We start from the raw sequence: 20,601 nt of genomic DNA on the forward strand, positions 1-20,601 counted from the left end.
TTACAATCTAAGAGGAAGGAAGACATCAAACAAATACGACTAAAAATAAGTAGAAATGCAAACACAAAAATACTCAGACAAGCAGTAATGAGTTTTATATTACGCCATGGAACTAGTCAACTTACACGAAGGGCTGAGGCAAAACTGTTTTTCAGGTTAGTAGATATGCTCATGAGCAAAGGTTCCCTGCAAGTAATCATAGCCATTCCAGCTGTCAAGTTACGCATCATGTGATGAGCTGCTATTCGCATTCGAGATTCCTCAGAATCCAGGGCAAAATCCTTTCTGACTATTTGCTCACAAGTAGTCATAGCAATCTTGATCGATCGATCCACCACAGGATGGACCAGCTCCTGGACAGCCCGTTCAATTGCTTGGCGCACACACTGCTTCAACTGTGGATGGGCCTGAAACAACGGAATCTAGGTGGGGAAAACAAATTCCAATCAACAGCTTGTTTAAATAAGACAATCCAAGTTCTATCAGTAGTCACACCCATGATTTTGGAAATTATTTCCAAAACCAACTTCCACTTGAACCAATGAAAAGCTAAAGGAACAGAAGATGGGCTATGAAGAATGAGTGGTAGTCAGTATACCTTGTGATACTAATAATATGTGGTTGATTTTTTTTTTTAAGTTTAAGGGTAAATTATTCATTATAAGACTACCTACTTAAAGACACAACTACCTGGTTAGTTAGAATTTGTGGCTCAAGCACATCAAAGTACATCTTTACTAGCTTGGGGAAATACAAAGATAATCAAGTATACAGAGAAAAGGCTTTCTATAAAAACAATTATTGCTACAAATATTTCCTCAGAATACTGAGCATTTCACATTACTGTACATTGAGGCCTTCTGCATCACTAGAAAGACTGTTTTCAATTTTTTTATCTTTGGTATCAACTATGCCTTAATACTACTCTCTTGGTCTCTTTAACTTGTTGAATTTCTAAGAAATTTTTAAAACATTCACGATGAACACATACAAGTATTTAGATTACTGGGAGTACTATAAAGGCAAATCACAATTTCTAAATCTAGGTTTTGTGTTTTTTCTTTCCAAAAGACTAATTACCATATCTTTATGTAAAAAAAAAAAATTCATTAGGTTAAAATGCTTTCAAAGCCATAAATGAATTAATGTTACTCCTGTATTTATGAACATTTTCAGTTTCTAAAAAGGAAAAAGATGACGAAAACTCCAAGAATCTGATTCTGAACTAAGTAAGAGATAAGCAGAATAAAAGATTGAAGATAATCAATCACCACTCTGAATATACACAGTAAAATGTTACCTCTGTAACTGCAGGGAAAAGGATTCATGGGAAGTTTATTTTATATCGATTTTAGAGCAGACTGCCTCCCAAAACTGGCCACAGAAATGTAATTAAAAGTACTGAGTCCCACTTATACACATACACATAACTTCAGAGTTGAAAATACTCCCAGCTATATTACACAGTAGTTGCCCTTCTCTGCTCCTTGAACAAAAGCGTACAACCTAGGAATCCAGAAGGAAGACAGGAGTTGGGGAAGGGAGGCTGCCCAATTTATACCACGCCCCAAAGTAGGAATCGGGGGCAGGGTAATGTTGGGTTACTTACTGTTGGGTTTAAAGTAATGTGTGGTGCCAGGCCTGCAAGGGAATAGACATTGATGTCGTGGTAGCTGTATTGTGGCTGTGGTGGAACCGTGGCTGTACAGGTGGTACTGGTAGCTGGTGTTGTTGAAGTTGCTAAATGGAAAGAAAGAAAGCAAGAGCTAATAAAAAGAGCACAGTTCTTGACTTTAAAGTTAGCACAGTGATCAAATGGTCTTTTTCTAATTAAACTAACTGGATCAGTCAGTGGTCCGGTGGGGGTGGGGGTGGCACAGGTCACATCTTTCCTGCCCTTCTGAATTACCATGAGGGAAATTTTGTTATTTTTAACAGAGATCTGAACAAAGCATATAAAACGGTGTCAGTGGCAATGCCCCCACAAAAAGGAAATCAACTGAAAGGCCCAAGCCTTGCTGGATTAATCTATCCTATAGATACCTACTTTCAACCCACACTGGTTCCCTGGTTTCACCTGAGGATTCTTAGCTACTGAGGGCTGAGAGAGAATGAAAAGCTGGTTTATTCTAACCACATCTCCCAATTGTTCATCCAATACCTCTACTGCCCCACCCTTCCAATCCTCTTGATCCAACAAAATTATCCACTCCCCTGGCAGGCTGAGCTGGTCTAACCATCCCCAGATTTAAGGATAACACAGGCCACCATGCCATGCAATTCTTTCTGAGACCTCAAACAAAGTAAAAGATAACCCAACTTAGTTGGGACATGAGAACACTGGGTTAAAGATATTTAGTTAAGAATACCCTATGAATTACCTGGAAGGATTCTAATATGGTAAGACCATAATGCCTACACATTACTAACTTTTCCTTAATAATCACCAAAATTACAGCATCACATTTATGCGGGATAAGTATAATTTGTTACATGCATGGCAATGTATCATTTAAGAGAACATTCTGTTAAGTAGAGGGTCAATCATCACACTTACTTGTGGCTGTGATGGGAGGGAGTTCTTCTGGCTGCTTAACATCTTTCTTTGGAGCAGAGAGTTGCTCATCTAAGTTCTTTAGGCGATCTTTATCCTTTAAGAGGTTTCCAGGTTTTAGCTCATTGATGTCTAATGCAAGGTTCTTGCAGAGGACCTCAATCTCAAACTTCAAGTTTAACTGCATAATTCCAATATTCAATTAGAATTTTAGACAAAAATTTAGCTTTATTCCTAATTCACACTATTCTCACCCAACTGTTACAGCTCTTCCCCAAAGTACTCTACCTTTTCTGTAACTTTTAATAATGTGAAGGCAGATAATGTTCCAAAGGAATAAAGCAGCAACAAATTTACCTTTAAATCATGTTCCTGATGTAGCTCTGCTAATACATTCATAATTGCCATTGTCCAGGGATTGGGTGGCCTAAAAATCTAAAGAAAAGCTATTATGTTTGAGCTGGCCCTAAAATCACTCTTAATTTGTATTGTTTAACATAGTTAACAAAACCCCTAGCCATCTGATTCCCATCTGGTCTGAATTTTATTTCAGAAAAATACCAAAACCCAAAGATACACTTTAATAATATCAGTCCTACAATTCTACTAAGCTTCTCACATTGCAAATTCAAGAAATTTCCCTTCTTTGAGGAAGACTGAACTAGCTCTATGTTCTTAAGAACTAAGGTTAAAATCTCTTGATCTTGTGCTGAAACAAATTCTTACAAATTAGCCATCAATAAAATTTTTAAATCTACTCACCACACTACGAATGCTAGACTCTAAGACTTTGGCAACAAAGGGCACTACATAGAGCAACTCTTGCTGTCCTTTAACATAAGCCTCTAGCAGCAAAGATTTTACATCCAAGTCCTAGAATAAGAAAAATATTTTTAAAAGCTTGGAATATACTTCAAAACCCCCAAATTCATCCCCAAAATAGGAATCAATATACTGTCTGACCCTGCCTAATGAAAAGGAAGGGGTGACCATCATACCTTACTGGCTTTTGTTTATCCCACTAAACGCCATGAGACCCCACTAAACGCCATGAGCATACAAACAATTAGGGATTCAAACAGGGGGCAAACTCTTACAAACACCCAATAATCATTAAAATAACCCCAAATAAAGTCAAGACATTTAGACATAATATGATGTATTACTATTCTCAAGTTTTACATGAACCTTTAGCTGGAACTCACAGTGTGTAAAATGGGTTTATTTTTAGCTAGTGTGATCATTCCTAGCCAATGTCCCAAGTTCTTCAGCAAAGAACGATCTGAGAAATTGGCTGCAGCTTTATCAGAGGTCAGGAGCACCTGAAATAGTACAGGATGAAGAAAGGTATGAAAATGAACTTACAAGAAAAATATCTCAACTAGATGTTTGAAGATTCCATTTTACTCTGTATGAAAAACAAGCCATCTATTCTGAGAACATGCCCCCCCAAAAGTAAATCTACTTACTTTCTTAGCAATGTTTTGCTGTATTCAGTGACATTTTTATCTTTACATGTCTTTACATTTTGTATTTCTTTTTTTTAAACAGGCACGATACAAATACATCATTCAAAATACAAAGTATACAAGGTTTAAAGTATCATGCACAGTCCCAGGAAAAAGTAGTTTACAAGTACTTAAAACTCTGAAAGTTTTAGCTAGGTTTGAAGGAGATCCCCAACAGCAAATATACTCTGAAGAGCTAAATTCAATTCAACAATTATAGCCATAATTCTTAATCCTTCAAGTTGTTAGGCATATGAGGAACGTGACCAAGATTGCAATACCTACTGCAATCTTTAGCTTTATCCAAGATCACCAGAACTCTCTGGAGACAACTAAAATAACTTTCTGAAACACACATTTCTATTTTTTTTTTAATTTTTTATTAAGGTATTATTGATACACACTCTTTTGAAGGTTTCACATGAAAAAACAATGTGGTTACTACATTTACCCATATTATCAAGTCCCCACCCATACCCCAATGTAGTCACTGTCCATCAGTGTAGTAAGATGCCACAGATTCACTATTTGCATTCTCGGTGCTACACTGAAACACACATTTCTTTCCTGATTTCTAGAAAACTAACCAGCTCATTAATTCTCCAGGTCTGACTTTCCCAAGGAAGACAGAACCATTATGAGTGTTCTGGGCACACACATCCATCTACCTACTCATGCTTAACTCTTAATTTACGACTCTTAAGTTTACATTTATTATTTAAATCTTTGTTTAAAAGAAAGGATCCTGAAATTTTGCTCCTGACTATATCAGGACTTTCATATATTCCAAACATTCTTGCTATGAAATAAAGGCTGAATATAGCTATGTTCCTTAACTCCATATGGCAACAGCAGAATGGCACGAAGTCGGCTGTGCAACACAGAGAGCCAGGAATTCTTTTGCACTACAGCGTAACCAAGAATGAGGAAAATTCCCATCCACAGGTTTAAATATAGTGCTGGTTCTGAAGACAATGTCCCAGGTAATTCAGCAAAGAATGAATATAGCTGCATGCTGGTTCACACAATTTTCTTAAAGACTTATTCCTAAGAATTAAAACACTTGAATTCTATGGAACAACCATTAGCTCATTAGGAAGAGTTTGACCTCAAAATCAACTGCTGGGAATCCTAAGCCACAGCAATTCACAAATACATTTGGAGTAGAGAGAGGTCTGACACTGAAGATGACAAATGAAAACACTCACTGCAGCAATGTTTTTGTAATACTAAAAGTTACTAACAACTGAAGTATCCATGGGCAATATACATATATACAATGGATTTCTGTAAGACCATTTTAAAAAGAGTAATAACAGCTAAGAGATTACTGCAAATAATATGTGGAAGGGGAAAAAGCAAGTTAAAAACATGCACAGAAAGTGAAGATGGAATGATGGAAACAAATTCAGAACAGTAGTTACTTTCAAAGTAAACAGTATGTGGAGTATGCCTGTAAGACTAAATTCTTCATGAAATTTAGTTATGTATTTGAAAGAGAGGCAATATATAGGAAAAAATAACACCCCCAAATTTTTCTATCTGTACAATCCAGTATTCTCAACTTCAAAACAGTGATGAAAAGAAATACAATTCAATCTTACTTTGATGTTTCTATAGGTCTCATTCAGAACCATCTTATTGAATTCAGGATTCTTCAGAGTGTCAAGGAAGTTTGAATATAGGCTGTGAAAGTTTGGCTCAATACTGACTCTCTTCATAACCAGATATTGTGAAACCCAAGGCATAAATTCTTCCTTCACAGTTTCTTTTAGTTCTTCAACCTAGACAAACCAATGACACAGGAATTACACAATTAGAACATGATAAAATATGGTTTTGTGTTTGTTTTGGTGAACAATACTATCATAGATGGCTACTTGCAAAATGAGATACTGAAGTACGATGTTAACACCTCTCCCCTGTATGAGACAGATGCTGTTCAGACAGTATATTCAATTCCATGTTAGTACAGAGATGATCGTCTCTCAAACTGCTGGTGATTAGGACTAAAACATCTATAATCACTTTTGGCTTTAAAATCATAAACGTGGTCCCTCACTCCCATCTTACCGGACTTTCCATTTGACCAAAAGAACCGAAGTTACTAATAATGTACAGCCTGCCATTAACAGACCTAATACCAGAGATTATGTTTTCTACATTCCAATCTCCAGGAATCATCTGCAAACTTTGAAATTTCCCTTTCAAAAAGATGCTAAAGGCTTCAAGTTTCTCCCCAATTATGACAGGACTATGAAAGATTATACTTGCATTATATCTCAAAACCCCTTGTTTAGGCTATTCTTATTGGCTAAAACAAGCAATTCCAAGTATTAGCATATAATCTTGAAAGGCATTTCTAATGCTTTTACAAGGTCTACCTCAGTTATGAGGCACCTAATAAATGCTCTGAGTAGTCTGAGGGAGGACATGAGTTGTAACAAAGTACAAATGGAACGTTCCATCATCATGAGATCATGATATTTATTTCAAAAAGCCTGTTAACTAACTGGAAAACAATACACTTAAAACTAGTACTATTTGATGTCTACAAAAACCACCACCACTAGCTGTATACCCACATTCCCTTCATTCTGATTCTATTACCTCTACCTTTAAAGTTAAGTACTCAAAAGGAAGCAGAATGTCAAGTACCAATCCCCTAACCCATGAGGGTAAGCGTAGAGAGTACTGTGGTGACATACAAACTTTTCTATCATGCTCACCTTTTGTGTCATATTCGACTGTGAGAGATTGTTGAAGATAAAAGCAATTTTCTCTTGAATATTTTCTGGGGGTTCTACAATTCTCTCTGTTTGATCTGTAGCCACAAGTAACGTATCTATATTTGTAGTATTAATAGAAGGCTAAAGGAATGAAAGTACATAAAATATATTAAAAAGCATGCCTGACAAATCCCAGGAAAAAAATGTATACAGATTACTTTAGTATAAAATATACACATGGTGTACAACTGTGCACTCAAAGTGCTGGCAAGAATATGTGCTAAACTATTAATATTGGCCGTCTCTGGGAAATTTACAGAGGGAAGATAAAAAGGGAAGAATGATGGTCTTTATATCATTTTTAGTGGGCATGTGTTATTCATAGTAAAATTAAATACATGCTCAATATTGGACACATTAACAACATAACACCATGTCCTAGAGAAAAGGAAAAAGATAGACCTACTTACTGGCACATCTTTCTTAAAGCTGACTCCGGTTGGCCTGGTGACTGTAACTGTTTTAGCAACAGTGGTGGTTGTTGAGGTGGTTACTATAGTGCTAACTTGACCAGCAAGGGGAGCTTTTGCTGGAACTTGGGCCTGAGCCTGGGCCTGAGCCAGTGCAATACTTCCAGGGGTTGTGATAGAGCCCTGCATTTTCACAGGAGGGTCTCTAGATTGCTGTCCATACTCGATATACTATAGGGGTAAGGAGAGGGAAACATTTTAAAGTAACAGCTCTCAACAGAAATTGAAAATTTTGAATTACGTTACCTTCACTTCCAAAAGGGAAGAAATCATTTCAGAGGACTCTCTGGTTCATCTCTGTTCCTTACTCCTTACATCCTGGCCCATATTCCCACATATATAAAACATAAGTGGACACCACAGACTCATCAGGAAGTAAAACGTTAAGTATGTTCTTAAAATATTTATGAGAAATCTAGCAAAACAGCTTTCAAAAAAGCAGCCACAAACACCTGCATCTATCACTTCTTTAAATCCCCAAATACAAATATACTTACAATTTATAAAGCTATATAGTAACCAATTTTTTTTTTTTTTGGATGCTACAAAACACTGCAATGGATCTCTCGGCAATGCTATCACTACAAGAAGAGACTGTATACAACCAAGCCAACTGGAGGGTATTAATATAGAGCAGGTGTAATTTTCTTTTCCTTTGTTTCACAGACCAATAAACCTCCAACCCAGACAAAAATTAAAAGACTGAAATACAGTTCCTGATACTATTTCTAACAGTCTACATTTGTCAAAACAAAAATTACTGTAATCTACAAATATGATAACTATTCAAAAATGGACATTTTCAAGTAGAAAGGACATCTGAAGAAAAGTATAGCTCCTTAAATTGACAAAGTATGGAAATACAATGACCTCTCTCCCCGCTCTCTGATTATCTTGCTACAGTGGGTGCTGGGGACCACTGTTTTGTGTGATCCATACCACCTCTGGTGCTTTCCAGTCTTCCAAGGTCCATATTCCCTGAATTCCAAACACATTTGATTGCAGTAAAGCCTTTGGTCACCCATCCTAGCTTTTCCAAACTCTTGTTTTCCTATATAGTTTTCAGTACTATAGTTTCAGAATTTTTTCCCAATCTCCTCATGTGAATGAATATACTCCTGCCTCCCATTCCATGGTGTCCTAGGTTGAATCATCACAATAACCCTACCCTCCCACAAATAAACCCAACAGGATGAGGCAGAAAACACTGGACTAATTCTAATATAAAATTAAAAGTAGGTTCAAATTCTAATCCTTTTGAATCCTTAAAATACTATCTCATAAAGCCATTTACCTGCTTTATATAAAGTTAATAAAGATTAATCAAGTTTCTTATTCGCTGTTAAGTCGTTAACCAAAGTCAAGACAGTGGTATGAATGTTAACCAATCAATCTAAAAAATCAATCAATAAAACCAGAGTTTATGAATTGCAAGAACAATCACATAAGATGGCTTAATATGTATTTTCTCTAGGTCCATTTCCTTGTGTACTGCCTCCTTTTCAATTAAGTACCTCAAAAACCCTACGCAGGTGGTAAGAAGACTGTATTAAAGAAGCATTGGTATCAGCTTTTTATGAAACATCTTTCAATCATATTGACATTTTAATCAGGAGTTAACTTTACTTATTTTTATCCAAGATTCCCACTCCAAATCCTTTTTACAATCAGGCAGGGATTCTCTTACAGCAAAGAATGTGTATACTTCACAACACTAACAAGTTAAAAGAACTGGTAAAAAACCTTATATTACATCAATCAAAACCAGTGCTTAGGAAAGATCATCCAAGCATGACATTTTTTCATGATCTGTTATTAAGCTGCAAAACGAACAACAAGTATGTAAACCTATATCATGCAAATCATTATGAAATCTTAATGCCATTCCCAGAAAACCCAAAATAAAATAAAATAAACCCTCCAAGTAAGTACTAGACAGAGTTCAGGTGTCAAAGACACTTACCTCCTGTAAATGATGTGGAAATTGCATAAAGTGACTGATAGAAGCCAAGTGCTGACAATACTGGGGATAGTCCTTCAATCTGCCAACAAAAACATGAATGAATGAATGAATGAATGAATGAATTCATCATTTCATGTAAGAACAAAGGCAGCAAAATTAACAAAGTCTGCCTTCCAAATGCTAGCCTAGGCCATTTCCCCCATTCTACCTATGAAACACCTTATTTGATGAGAATGCCAAAGGGAAGGACACATTAGTAGGGTGGGTAATACTTATGAACTTCACTCCTTTTATTTCAGAAAACAGTATCTTGACTTTTTCTGAAGTCATAGTTTACAATTAGGTTACTATGAGCCACTAACTAAAACTGCTTTCTGGAAATAACACCAAATGTTAGTCAACAGGTGAATGGAAAAATTTGTAGTTAATCCATGTAAGGAGATACTACTCAGCAATCAAGAGAAACTACTGAAACATGCAGTATCACGAATAAATCTTGAAAGTATCATGCCACATATAAAAAGTCAGGTTCACAAACATTTTATATGATTCTACTTAAAAAATGATCTGGGAAAACTAGAGACAAATCAGCTTAGTGGTTGTCAGGGTGTTAGAGCTGGGGTGGGGTGTTAACTACAAATGAGAACAAGAGTGCTCCTTTGGGAGTGATGGACACACTCAGTATCTTGATTGAGATGGTGGTGGTTACACAGCTAAATGTCAAAATTTTTTAAGCTATACACCTAAAATGGTGAATGTCACTGTATATAACGTATACCTCAGAAAGGCAAAAAAACCCACATTTTTTATATTTATACTTTGCCTACCTCTTCTATGGTAATTTTAATGGATTCTTTTCACTTTCTTAATCTTCTGAATTTCAAACAGTGGCTACAATTAGTTAATATGCACATAACGATGGGGCATGGCAAGAACTAATTGAAAAATGATACTTATTGTTTCTCCTTACATTAAAAAATAGAAGTTTCATAGGACACTTATCCAACTCACCTGTTTTTAAATCTATCTAGTGCAGCAATCCCAAAATAATACATTTTGGACCCAAAAGGCTTGCGTAAGGCTTCAAGAACATATCGCAGGGCAAGACCTAGTGCCATGTAAGTGACCAGTCCTTTTTCGATTATCCCACCAAACAGGCAGGCTGTTATATGTAACTCTTTATCAGGGTACTGGGGAAAAAACCGGTATTCTTCAAACAAGTTCCTTAGCATACAGTTAAATACTTCTCGTTCCCTCTTTATGGTGGAGTCTTTAAACCTCTGTAGCATTTCTAATACCTAGAAAAAAAACCAAGACAAAGATAATACACACATAAAGAAAACTATTAAGAGCCTTCCTCAAATAATAATAAAATCGTTAGGTAAAACATTTAATAAATTTAGCCAGAGACAAATATTAAGGTTTCAAAAGATCAGAACACTTTGAGTTGGACTTCTAAAAACTCTAAAAAGGGCATTTAAGATTCAGCTAAACTGTAAATCACTAGATCATCCTACACACTCACCTCATCAACAGACATGGTGGGATGTGGTGGGTGATTATATATTCTCTGGAAATAGCTGTTTGCTTCATCATCTATCTCTTTACTAAAGTGCTGATTTGCCTCTGGCCACACCTGAGACAAGTCCGCTGTTAGAAACAGAAATGCAACCAGTAGAGATTAAAGTTCTTCCCCCACTTCCCCATAAAACAGAGAGCCAGAGAGACCACAGTTTTAATATTAAGGGAAAGAAATAAAGAAATTGAAGAAGGTATTACGTGGTCAAGTTTCAAGATTCAAGTGTTCTAGGAACATACAAAATATTTTAACAAAAGTGCCCTACAACTATATAGTTCTACCTCACTTCCTTCATTAGGACCATGAAAGTTCACTGGTTTAAATTCACAATACACTTACCCTTAATATAACCTCAATTGAAGTTTAACAAGTCTTTACTATACTTTATAATTTTAAAAATCACATTTAACATATAAGAATTATCAACGAATGTGCATGACACACTAATATATACACAAAGCATGCTACAAAACATAACATTCAGACAACCCTTTCACACTAAAATTTTCAAGTCAGTTGGTATACTTTCAAATCCTGTATAAGGAATACTTAGTACCAAAGACAAAAAGGGTATTTATAAGTCAAATGATACCTATGTATTTAACAAAGAGGATTCCTCTGACCTTGAGATAATAAATTACTACAGTGAAATATTTTTAACTTTAAGTTATGTCATATATAAGGCTATATACCACAAAGCTACAACCTTAGTTATTTGCTTTACAAATGGCCAACCTGAAACAAAAACCTGAAGTTTTCCTGGTTGCTCTTAGTATGTCAAAAAAATAAATAAAATAAATTTATAGGGTAAGTTTTAAGTGTTACATACATTTAGATTTCTGAAAGGAATATCTTTTTACTCTATTTCTTACTTTTAGGATAACACCCCTAAGGCTGTCTGGCACTATTTTTTTCTGGCAATCCACATCAAACGTGCAGTGATACTAACACTTTTATTTTAGCAATTCAAATTCATGAGTTTACCCCTACTCATCTAGGAGGAACATTAAGATAAGTCACTGTTCAAGTAATGACTCTATAGCACCTTACCACATTGATAGACAGTGACTGCAATGGAGTGGGCAAGGGACTTGATAATATGGGTGAATGTTGAAACCACAATGTTGTTCATGTGAAACCTTCATAACATGATTGTATATCAATGATACCTCAATTTTTTTAAAAAAAGGTTAAGTCAATGTTTTTTGTTCATATAACTCTAGGGACAACAAATCTCAAAGATATATAATCAAAAAGTTTTATGTCATCAGTCACGCTTCACAATCACAGACAACACTACCACTTACAAGGTTTCATCTTACTCTGCTGGAATGTAGGCTGGTTCAGTCCAGAGGTGCCCAGTTTCCTCTGCACAAAAGGATCGTTATTCACTGCAGGGAGTCCAAGAGCCCCAGTTCCTATACCAGTCAGACTGCCTGTGCCAAGACCACCTACTAGAAAGAATGAAGGCAGCCAGAAGTGTCATCCTTACTCACAGTCTTGACTTCACTCACATCAAAGATATAAGCTCTTATTTAAAAAGTTAGGGTCTTTGTTAATTCCCATACAATGTCTACTTAATTTTATAGATAACAAAAATAAGAAGAGAAAACAAATACGGAAAATGCCAAAATTTTCTTCAGCAATTTGGAATCACTGATTTATATTCTTGGTAAAATATTAATATGCAAATTTTAAACATATATAGGGCAGTCAAAATGCGAGGAACTCACTTCTCTCGATGATTAAAATTGAAGAATTTCATGCTACTATCTTCTAGTTAGCATGAGCCAGAACTATTTCATTCTTCTCAACTTTAGCTAACAGAATCTTACAATAGTTAGGACTTTGCTAAGAAGGCCTTTAAAGTACAATAACTTTCACTTAAATGGATGGATGATCAGGGCTAGAACCATATAGCAGCAGCATTAACGAGGTTACAGATTACAGTGTCAGAGCATTTCAGTCCTTAAGTTTCAGTATTCTGTGAACCTGCTATACTCTGAAGGTACAGATGCTGATTACTTAGGAAAACAAGTACGGTACAAGGAGGGGAAAACATAACCGTTACTTCCATATAAAGTTAAAAGCCAAAATACTTGGGAATATTGAAAAATTTTAGGAATTTTACTATCATTTCCAAGGTAGGCAAAGTGCAATGAAGCAGGACATTTGCCTAAATCTGATATGGGAAGTATTTTCTACCATTATGATCCAATTTTCTATCTTTATTACACCAATTTTGAGTAATTCATAAACCTTAGTCCTTTAACTAAACCTAAGTCCTTTAGAATGTGCAATTTACATGCCTGTTACTGTTTATACTATCATTTGATAATACAGAATCTTTAATGAAAAACTCATAAAATTTACAACTACATTATTTTAGTTACAATTTGACTGAATATTCCTAACAGTATGTTTTTCTCCTCTGAACTGTTGATGTTGGAGCAATTTGCACAATTTAGTTTAAGCAGCTTCCTTATCGCAGTGACTCTTACCACAGACTAAGGATACAATGAAGCTTACACATAATCTGTGCCCTCCCCCACCACATCCCCTTACCTGGAAGCTGGGATGAAAGTCCTCCAATACCACTGAATGCAGTAGTCTGATTTGGGGTTGTAAGCGGTGGAAATGCTTTTGCTGGTGACTGAGGAGTACTGAATGCAGAACCCAAATTTGGAGGAAAACCCTGCATACTCTGGGTGTGAGGGGCAGCAGAACCGCCTATACTAAGAGATGCCATTCCAGCGAGAGGGTCAATCTAAAGAAAATTATGAAAATATATACATAAACATATGCAGACATATGATACAAGTAAAGCAGTCTTTAGCAACAGCTCTTCATAAGCTTAATAAGTCAACTGCAAAAACGCATTCAACACAATGATATTTAAATACCCAAAAAAGCAAAGTGTGTTGTTATCTTTCTACCTATGTCATAGATGGACAAGGTTTAAAGAGTCAGTCCCTGCCTGTCTAAGTACCAGAGCTATAATGAGGGCTTCAAAACTTCCAGACCGACATTTAAGACAAATTTGCCTGGCAGCTGAACTACTAAGCATTTAAGTAGTGACATGGGACAGTACATTAGGTTCTTCACAATTTCCAGTAAACCTCTTTAAAACAAAAAGTATCTCTCAAAGTAATTACTTCAATACAATAAAAGTACTAGAAATTAGAAATAAAGCTTCCAGGCCAAACAAATACATCTTGTCAGATCTGACAATCTCAGGGGTTAGAGAGCAGCTGTAATAAAAACAAAAATCAAGGTATGCTATTCATCAAAAGATTTTTTTAAATAGCTAATAATTGCACTTCCAACCTCTTTGTGGCATTATTTCAGACCTTCATGACTACAGAAAATGTTATCAAAATGCCCTTCATGCTGTGTAGCATTGGTGATATAGTGGTGAGCAGAGCTGCCTTCCAAAATGCCCTTCATAAAGTTACCACTGAAGAACCACCAAACGCTCTTTCTTTTTGTATACCCTGATATGCCATTCAGTGCAGCTGAAACACAAGTGGAGTATGTTGCTCCCAGAGAGAAAGGGGTGGTTGTTGTCTGAGAGTACGTTCAATGTACCTTGTATTTAAAAGAGCAGTTCAGCTGAGAGCTAAAGAGCCCCAGTTATAACAAGTCTTTATGCTCTAGCACTGTTGCTTACCCATGAATCTACAAACAAGAAACATCAGGTTCAAAGGCAGTGCTTATTTCTAAAGTCTAAGTTATTCTTATTTTTAAAAGAAGCTGTTACCATTTACCTAAATAAGTTGGTTTGTATTCCTCTCAGACACATTCCATTTAGCAATTAAAGTCTATCCTCAACTACAATGCCAATTTATGGATCTCCTTTAAAACAGTAGTGGATGCCAACATGCAGTTATCTAAAATGTAATCAATTCAGACAAATTTGCCTTTGAGTAGATTATTAATATTCCATTCCAAGTCTCTGAATAAATGCATGCATCAATTGAAGCACTCCATTTACCTGAACAGGAGAAATGGCATCTAAGCTGCTAGCACTAGGAGGGCGTCCTTTTGGCATAACACCAGGTGGTGGTTGTCTGGCCTTGTTCATAACATTACTGCAGTTGGCTACCATAGTGAGGATGGTTTCTGATAACTCCTGAGAAACACTCCTAAAGAGAGAAGAAAAGTGAAAAATATCACTTTTTACTCCCCAAAATACCTACATAAACAAATCTGATTTTCTAGTAAAGAAACCTTGATGGAATATATGACTAAAATTTCAACCATATCCCATGTCATTGTGTCATTAATCAGTAGGATTTTTCTAAGCACTGGCATTCTCTTGCAACTGTATAATTTACACCTGTGAAACTTAAACCTTGTGTACAGTGCAACGAATGTAGTTTAAAATACGCTAAGATACATACCATATCGTGAACCACTTTGTCAAAAATTATGCCCAAACTGATAAATACCAAAGAGATGAGCAATTTTTATACTAGGTCCTAAAAGATACACCACTTATTTAAGAATAGATTAAAATGCAATACACACAATAACTACATTTGGCAAGCACAAAGAATTGATTATCTTCTAAAATGTTAAACAGAATAAATGTTTATTTGACACAAACACTCACCTCCCTATTTTAGGGTTGTTACTGCCTCCATAAATCTGTGGAACTCACTGTATTCATAAACCCTATGCAAACTTGGTAGTGTCTTTACATCTATCCTTCTAAATTCAGAATCTTAATAGAGGCATTAAGAAGTTAAAGTAGTCAGTCAAATGAGAAAATTGTTTCACATTTGGAAAAAAAACAGGTGAGGGTTTTCTACTTGTGCCAACATGAAAAAAACAATGATTCCAACATGGACTACAAATGTAAATGAACAATGACTTGTTTTTTTAATCCACTGAAGCAACTAAGAAAAATGTTAATATACCATAGAAAATAAAGGAGAGATGTCAAAGGATGGGTCTACTTATCTACCTTAGAAATAAGAATAAAACCATTAATTTCCAAAAGATGCTGAAAAACAAAGATATTTCAAATGTAAGGACATGAAGAGCTCTCTCCAGCCTCTATATACCTACTAGATTCAAGTAATTGTTCCCCTATAACTAAAACTTTATGAAGATAACTATATTTTATCCTTCAAATTAGCATACCTTCCATTAGACAAAGTGATGGGAAAATAATCATACAGCTGGTGGTTAAACAGAACAGAAAATCTCCTATGGAGGGAAACTTTGCAATACTTACTAAAATTATACATGCACCTCCCTTTAACCAACAGCTCCACTTCTAGTGTTCCAAATAGACATTGGCAAAGATAATGGAAGCAAAACACCATTCACTGTGACATTATCTATGATAGAATGAAAACAATAAAAGTGTCCACCAGTAAGAGATTGGTCTACTAAGGCACAAAACATCTATTCAATGGAGTACTATGAAGCAATCAAGAGGAATAAAGACACAAGAGTTCAATGGAGTGAACTCCAGGGTGGACAATCAAAGGAAAGAAACATGGTGCAGTAGTATATATAATATACTGTCTTTTCTATAGGAAGAGGGAAGCAACACTTGATCCTTGAACAACACAGGATTAAGGAGGGCCAACTACTACACAATTAAAAATCCCGACTTCTCCTACTACCCCAAAACTTAGATACTAATAGTCTACTGTTGACTGGAGGCCTTACCTGTAACATAATCAATAACAAGTGTTTTATATGTTACATGTATTATATAGTATGTTCTTACAATAAAGTAAGCTAGAGAAAAGGGATTTTTCCCAACTACTGCAGTTCTCGAAAACATTTTCGAACATATTTATTGAAAACAATCCCTATATAAGTTGATCTATGCAGTTCAAACACATGTTACTGAAGGGTGAATTGTATATAAATGTAAAAAATACGAACATATTTTTTAAATGCAAAGAAAACCCCAAAATATAAATTACAATGGTTACCTACAGAAAAGAACAAGGTGGACATGACAAAGTTTAGAGGAAGATATCTTTGACTACAATTTATTTTAAAGTTTTTGACTTTGAAAGCATATTTATGTTTTACTAATCACAAAAACCAAACAAAACAAAACACCACTTTTAATAAAAAAAAGAAACAGTTCCATAATGCCACTGGTTAATAGCTCCCAGTGGTAAATAACAATTTTCATATTCACTGAATATAAAATGCCTTCAAATTTTGAGACACACCATTTTATGCGTTCAACAAAAATAATTTGTCTTACTGTAACTGTAAGAAGTCACAAAGATGCATCATTTGAGAAATTTTAAACTATAAAGTGGTTATGAAAGCATAAAACTCTTTGAAAACAACACAGGCAAAATTCTCCTGAATGTTAAACACAAGCAATTATTTCCTGAACGCATCTCCTTGAGCAAGGAAAACACAAGTAAAAATGAACACATGGGACTACATAAACTAAAAAGCTCTGTACAGCAAAGGAAACAATGAGCAGAACAAAAAGGCATCTTACAATATTCAAGAAAATATTTCTAAATGACATATCTGACAAGGGGTTAACATAAAACTATATAAAGAATTCACACACCTCAACAACCAAAAAGCAAATAACCTGATTAAAAAATGGGCAGAGGATATGAACAGACATTTCTCCAAACAAGAAATTCAGATGGCCAACAGACATATGAAAAGATGCTCCAGAGTGGATTAAAGATGGCAGCGTGAGAGGAGAGACAGTCTTCCTCCTAAAACTGGACAAAACAAGAAAATATAGTTGGTGCAACTAATCCTGAGAGAGCAACAGGAAAGAGGACTGCACCAGACTGCACACACCTGGAGAAAAGACCAGACCTCACAGAAAAAGGGTAATGTACCAAAGCGGTGACCAGGCGGGACCCATGTCCTTCCCCCACCCCAGCTCACTGGCTGGAGGATGAGAAACGGAGGAGGGAGGGAGTGGAAAGCCTGGGACTGCTGAATACCTAGCTCCGGAGATCTGCTCTAGGAGCACAAACCTACATTTCATGGTTGCTTGCATGATACTCACACGACTACTAGGTTGGAAAGTTAACACAGGCAGAATTCCTGGAGAGACTGACATTCCAGCTGCTTGTGGAAAGCAGGGATCCATATCCGGCTACTCTGGTACAAAAGCTTATACCTGAGTGCTCAGCCCACTGGTTCAGGCAGTGGAGACAGGCACAGCAGCCGGAAAGTGGGGGACAGCTCTTTCCTCCCCCAGGCACCAATACCGCTCCCCTGTGACCCACAACATTGCTTCAGGGGCTGAGTACAGCTTCTGGACACTAGAGGGCGCCATATACAAATATGAAATGCCAAAAGAACCCAGTCCAAAGTAAAATTAATATAACTCTGGAGAAAGATTTAAATGACATGGACCTTAAGACTCTTCCTGAAAGGGAGTTCAAAATAAAAATCATCAACACATTAATGGAGGTACGGAAAGATATCCAAGAACTCAGGAATGAATTCAGGTTGGAGATCCCATCACTGAAGAGCACAATGGAGGGCATTAAAAGCAGGTTGGATACAGTGGAGGAGACGATAAATGAAATAGAAACTAGAGAAGAGGAATACAAAGAAGCTGAGGCACAGAGAGAAAAAAGGATCTTTAAGAATGAAAGAATATTGAGAGAACTGCGTGACCAATCCAAACAGAATAATATTTGCATCATAGGGATATACCAGAAGAAAAAGAAAGAGAAAGGGATAGAAAGTGTCTTTAAAGAGGTAGTTGCTAAAAACTTCCCCAATCTGGGGAAGGAGACAGTCACTCAGGCCATGGAGATCCACAGATCTCCCAACACAAGGGACCCAAGGAAGACAACACCAAGACACATAGTAATAAAATTGGCAAAGATCAAGGATAAGGACAGACTACTAAAAGCAGCAAGCGAAAGAAATAAGATCACATATAAAGGAAAGCCCATCAGGCAAACATCAGACTTCTCAGCAGAAACCTTACAGGCCACAAGGGAGTGGCATGATGTATTTAATGCGATGAACAAAAAGGGCCTGGAACCAAAATTACTTTATCCGGCAAGATTATCATTTAAATTTGAAGGAGGGATTAAACAATTCCCAGATAAGCAAAAGCTGAGAGAATTTACCTCCCACAAACCATCTCTACAGACTACTTTGGAGGGACTGCTAAAGATGGAAGTGTTCCTAAGGTTTAATAGCTGTCACCAGAGGAAATAAAACCACAGTAAAGAAAATAGAACAGCTAATTACTGAACAAATACAAAATTAAATTAACTACCCCCAAAACGAATCAAGGGATAGACAAAGAATACAGAATATGATACCTAATATATAAAGAATGGAGGAGGAAGAAAAAGGAGTAGAAAAAGAAAAGAACCTTTAGATTGTGTTTGTAATAGCATATTAAGTGAGTTCAGTTAGACTCTTAGATAGTAAGAAATTAACCTTGAACCTTGGGGAACAACGAATCTAAAGCCTGCAACAGCAACAAGTACATATCTATTAATAATCACCCTCAATGTAAATGGACTGAATGCACCAATCAAAAGACACAGAGTCACTGAATGGATAAAAAAAAAAGACCCATATATATGCTGCCTGCAAGGGACTCACTTTAAACCCAAAGACATACACAGACTAAAAGTAAAGGGATGGAAAAAGATATTTCATGCAACTAACAGAGAAAAAAGCAAGAGTTGCAATACTTGTATCAGACAAAATAGACCTCAAAACACAGAAAGTAACAAGAGACAAAAAAGGACATTACATAATAAAAAGGGGTCAATCCAACAACAAGATGTAACCATTATAAATATCTGTGCTCCCAACACAGGAGCACCAACATATGTGAAACAAATACTAACAGAATTAAAAGAGGAAACAGAATGCAATGCATTCATTCTTGGAGACTTCAACACTCCATTCACTCTGAAGGACAGATCAACCAGACAGAAGATAAGGAGACAGAGGCACTGAACAACACAATAGAACAGAGGGACCTAACAGACACCTACAGAACTCTACACCCAAAAGCAACAGAATACACATTCTTCTCAAGTGCACATGGAACATTTTCAAGAATAGATCATTGACTAGCCCACAAAAAGAGCTTCAGTAAATTCAAAACTACTGAAATTCTACCAACCAGTTTTTCAGATCACAAAGTTATGTAACTAGAAATAAATTATGCAAAGAAAATGAAACACCCCACAAACACATGGAGGCTTCACAACATGCTCCTAAACAACCAATGGATCAATGACCAAATAAAAACAGAGATCAAACAATATATGGAGACAAATGACAACAATAATTCAACACCACAAAATCTGTGGGACGCAGCCAAGGCTGTGCTAAGAGGAAAGTATATTGCAACACAGGCCTACCTCAGGAAAGAACAATCTCATATAAGCAGTCTAAACTCACAATTAATGAAAATAGAAAAAGAACAACAAATGAGGCCCAAAGTCAGGAGAAGGAGGGACATAATAAAGATTAGAAGAGAAATAAATAAAATTGAGAAGAATAAAACAAAAGAAAGAATCAATGAAAGCAAGAGCTGGTTCTTTGAGAAAATAAACAAAATAGATAAACCCCTGTCAGACTTATTAAGAAAAAAACAGTATACACACATAAACAGAATCAGAAATGAGAAAGGAAAAATCACTATGGACACAACAGAAATACAAAGAATTATTAGAGAATACTATGAAAAATTATACGCTAACAAACTGGATAACCTAGAAGAAATGGACA

The 20,601-nt window shown here is 36.0% G+C and overlaps 1 protein-coding gene and 2 non-coding genes across 12 annotated transcripts in view; all 3 read right to left on the bottom strand.

Moving 5' to 3' along the window:
- The window catches only part of CNOT1 (CCR4-NOT transcription complex subunit 1), a 154,158-nt gene that overhangs the window by 40,895 nt on the left and 92,662 nt on the right, over nt 1-20,601 (bottom strand). For 4 of the 10 annotated variants that reach the window (XM_057493550.1, XM_036897938.2, XM_036897934.2 and 1 more), the window contains exons 17-31: nt 14,858-15,008; nt 13,429-13,630; nt 12,171-12,317; nt 10,810-10,934; nt 10,296-10,582; nt 9,285-9,363; nt 7,262-7,492; nt 6,792-6,932; nt 5,667-5,846; nt 3,760-3,876; nt 3,317-3,427; nt 2,912-2,989; nt 2,558-2,735; nt 1,610-1,740; nt 126-422 (exon numbers count right to left, since the gene is read on the bottom strand). In XM_057493550.1, the coding sequence (XP_057349533.1) occupies nt 126-422; nt 1,610-1,740; nt 2,558-2,735; nt 2,912-2,989; nt 3,317-3,427; nt 3,760-3,876; nt 5,667-5,846; nt 6,792-6,932; nt 7,262-7,492; nt 9,285-9,363; nt 10,296-10,582; nt 10,810-10,934; nt 12,171-12,317; nt 13,429-13,630; nt 14,858-15,008 (2,455 nt within the window). The remainder of the gene's footprint in view (nt 1-125; nt 423-1,609; nt 1,741-2,557; nt 2,736-2,911; nt 2,990-3,316; nt 3,428-3,759; nt 3,877-5,666; nt 5,847-6,791; nt 6,933-7,261; nt 7,493-9,284; nt 9,364-10,295; nt 10,583-10,809; nt 10,935-12,170; nt 12,318-13,428; nt 13,631-14,857; nt 15,009-20,601) is intronic. The other 6 variants (XM_057493551.1, XM_036897937.2, XM_036897939.2 and 3 more) reach the window with 3 other exon arrangements.
- LOC118918779 (small nucleolar RNA SNORA46) lies at nt 4,886-5,023 on the bottom strand. Its single transcript, XR_005027258.1, has one exon. It is a non-coding gene; the product is annotated as a small nucleolar RNA SNORA46 (small nucleolar RNA).
- Nucleotides 14,444-14,578, bottom strand: LOC118918780 (small nucleolar RNA SNORA50). The gene has a single exon (XR_005027259.1). It is a non-coding gene; the product is annotated as a small nucleolar RNA SNORA50 (small nucleolar RNA).

Source organism: Manis pentadactyla, chromosome 15 (assembly GCF_030020395.1).
Source record: "Manis pentadactyla isolate mManPen7 chromosome 15, mManPen7.hap1, whole genome shotgun sequence".
NCBI classification, from domain to species: Eukaryota; Metazoa; Chordata; class Mammalia; order Pholidota; family Manidae; genus Manis; species Manis pentadactyla.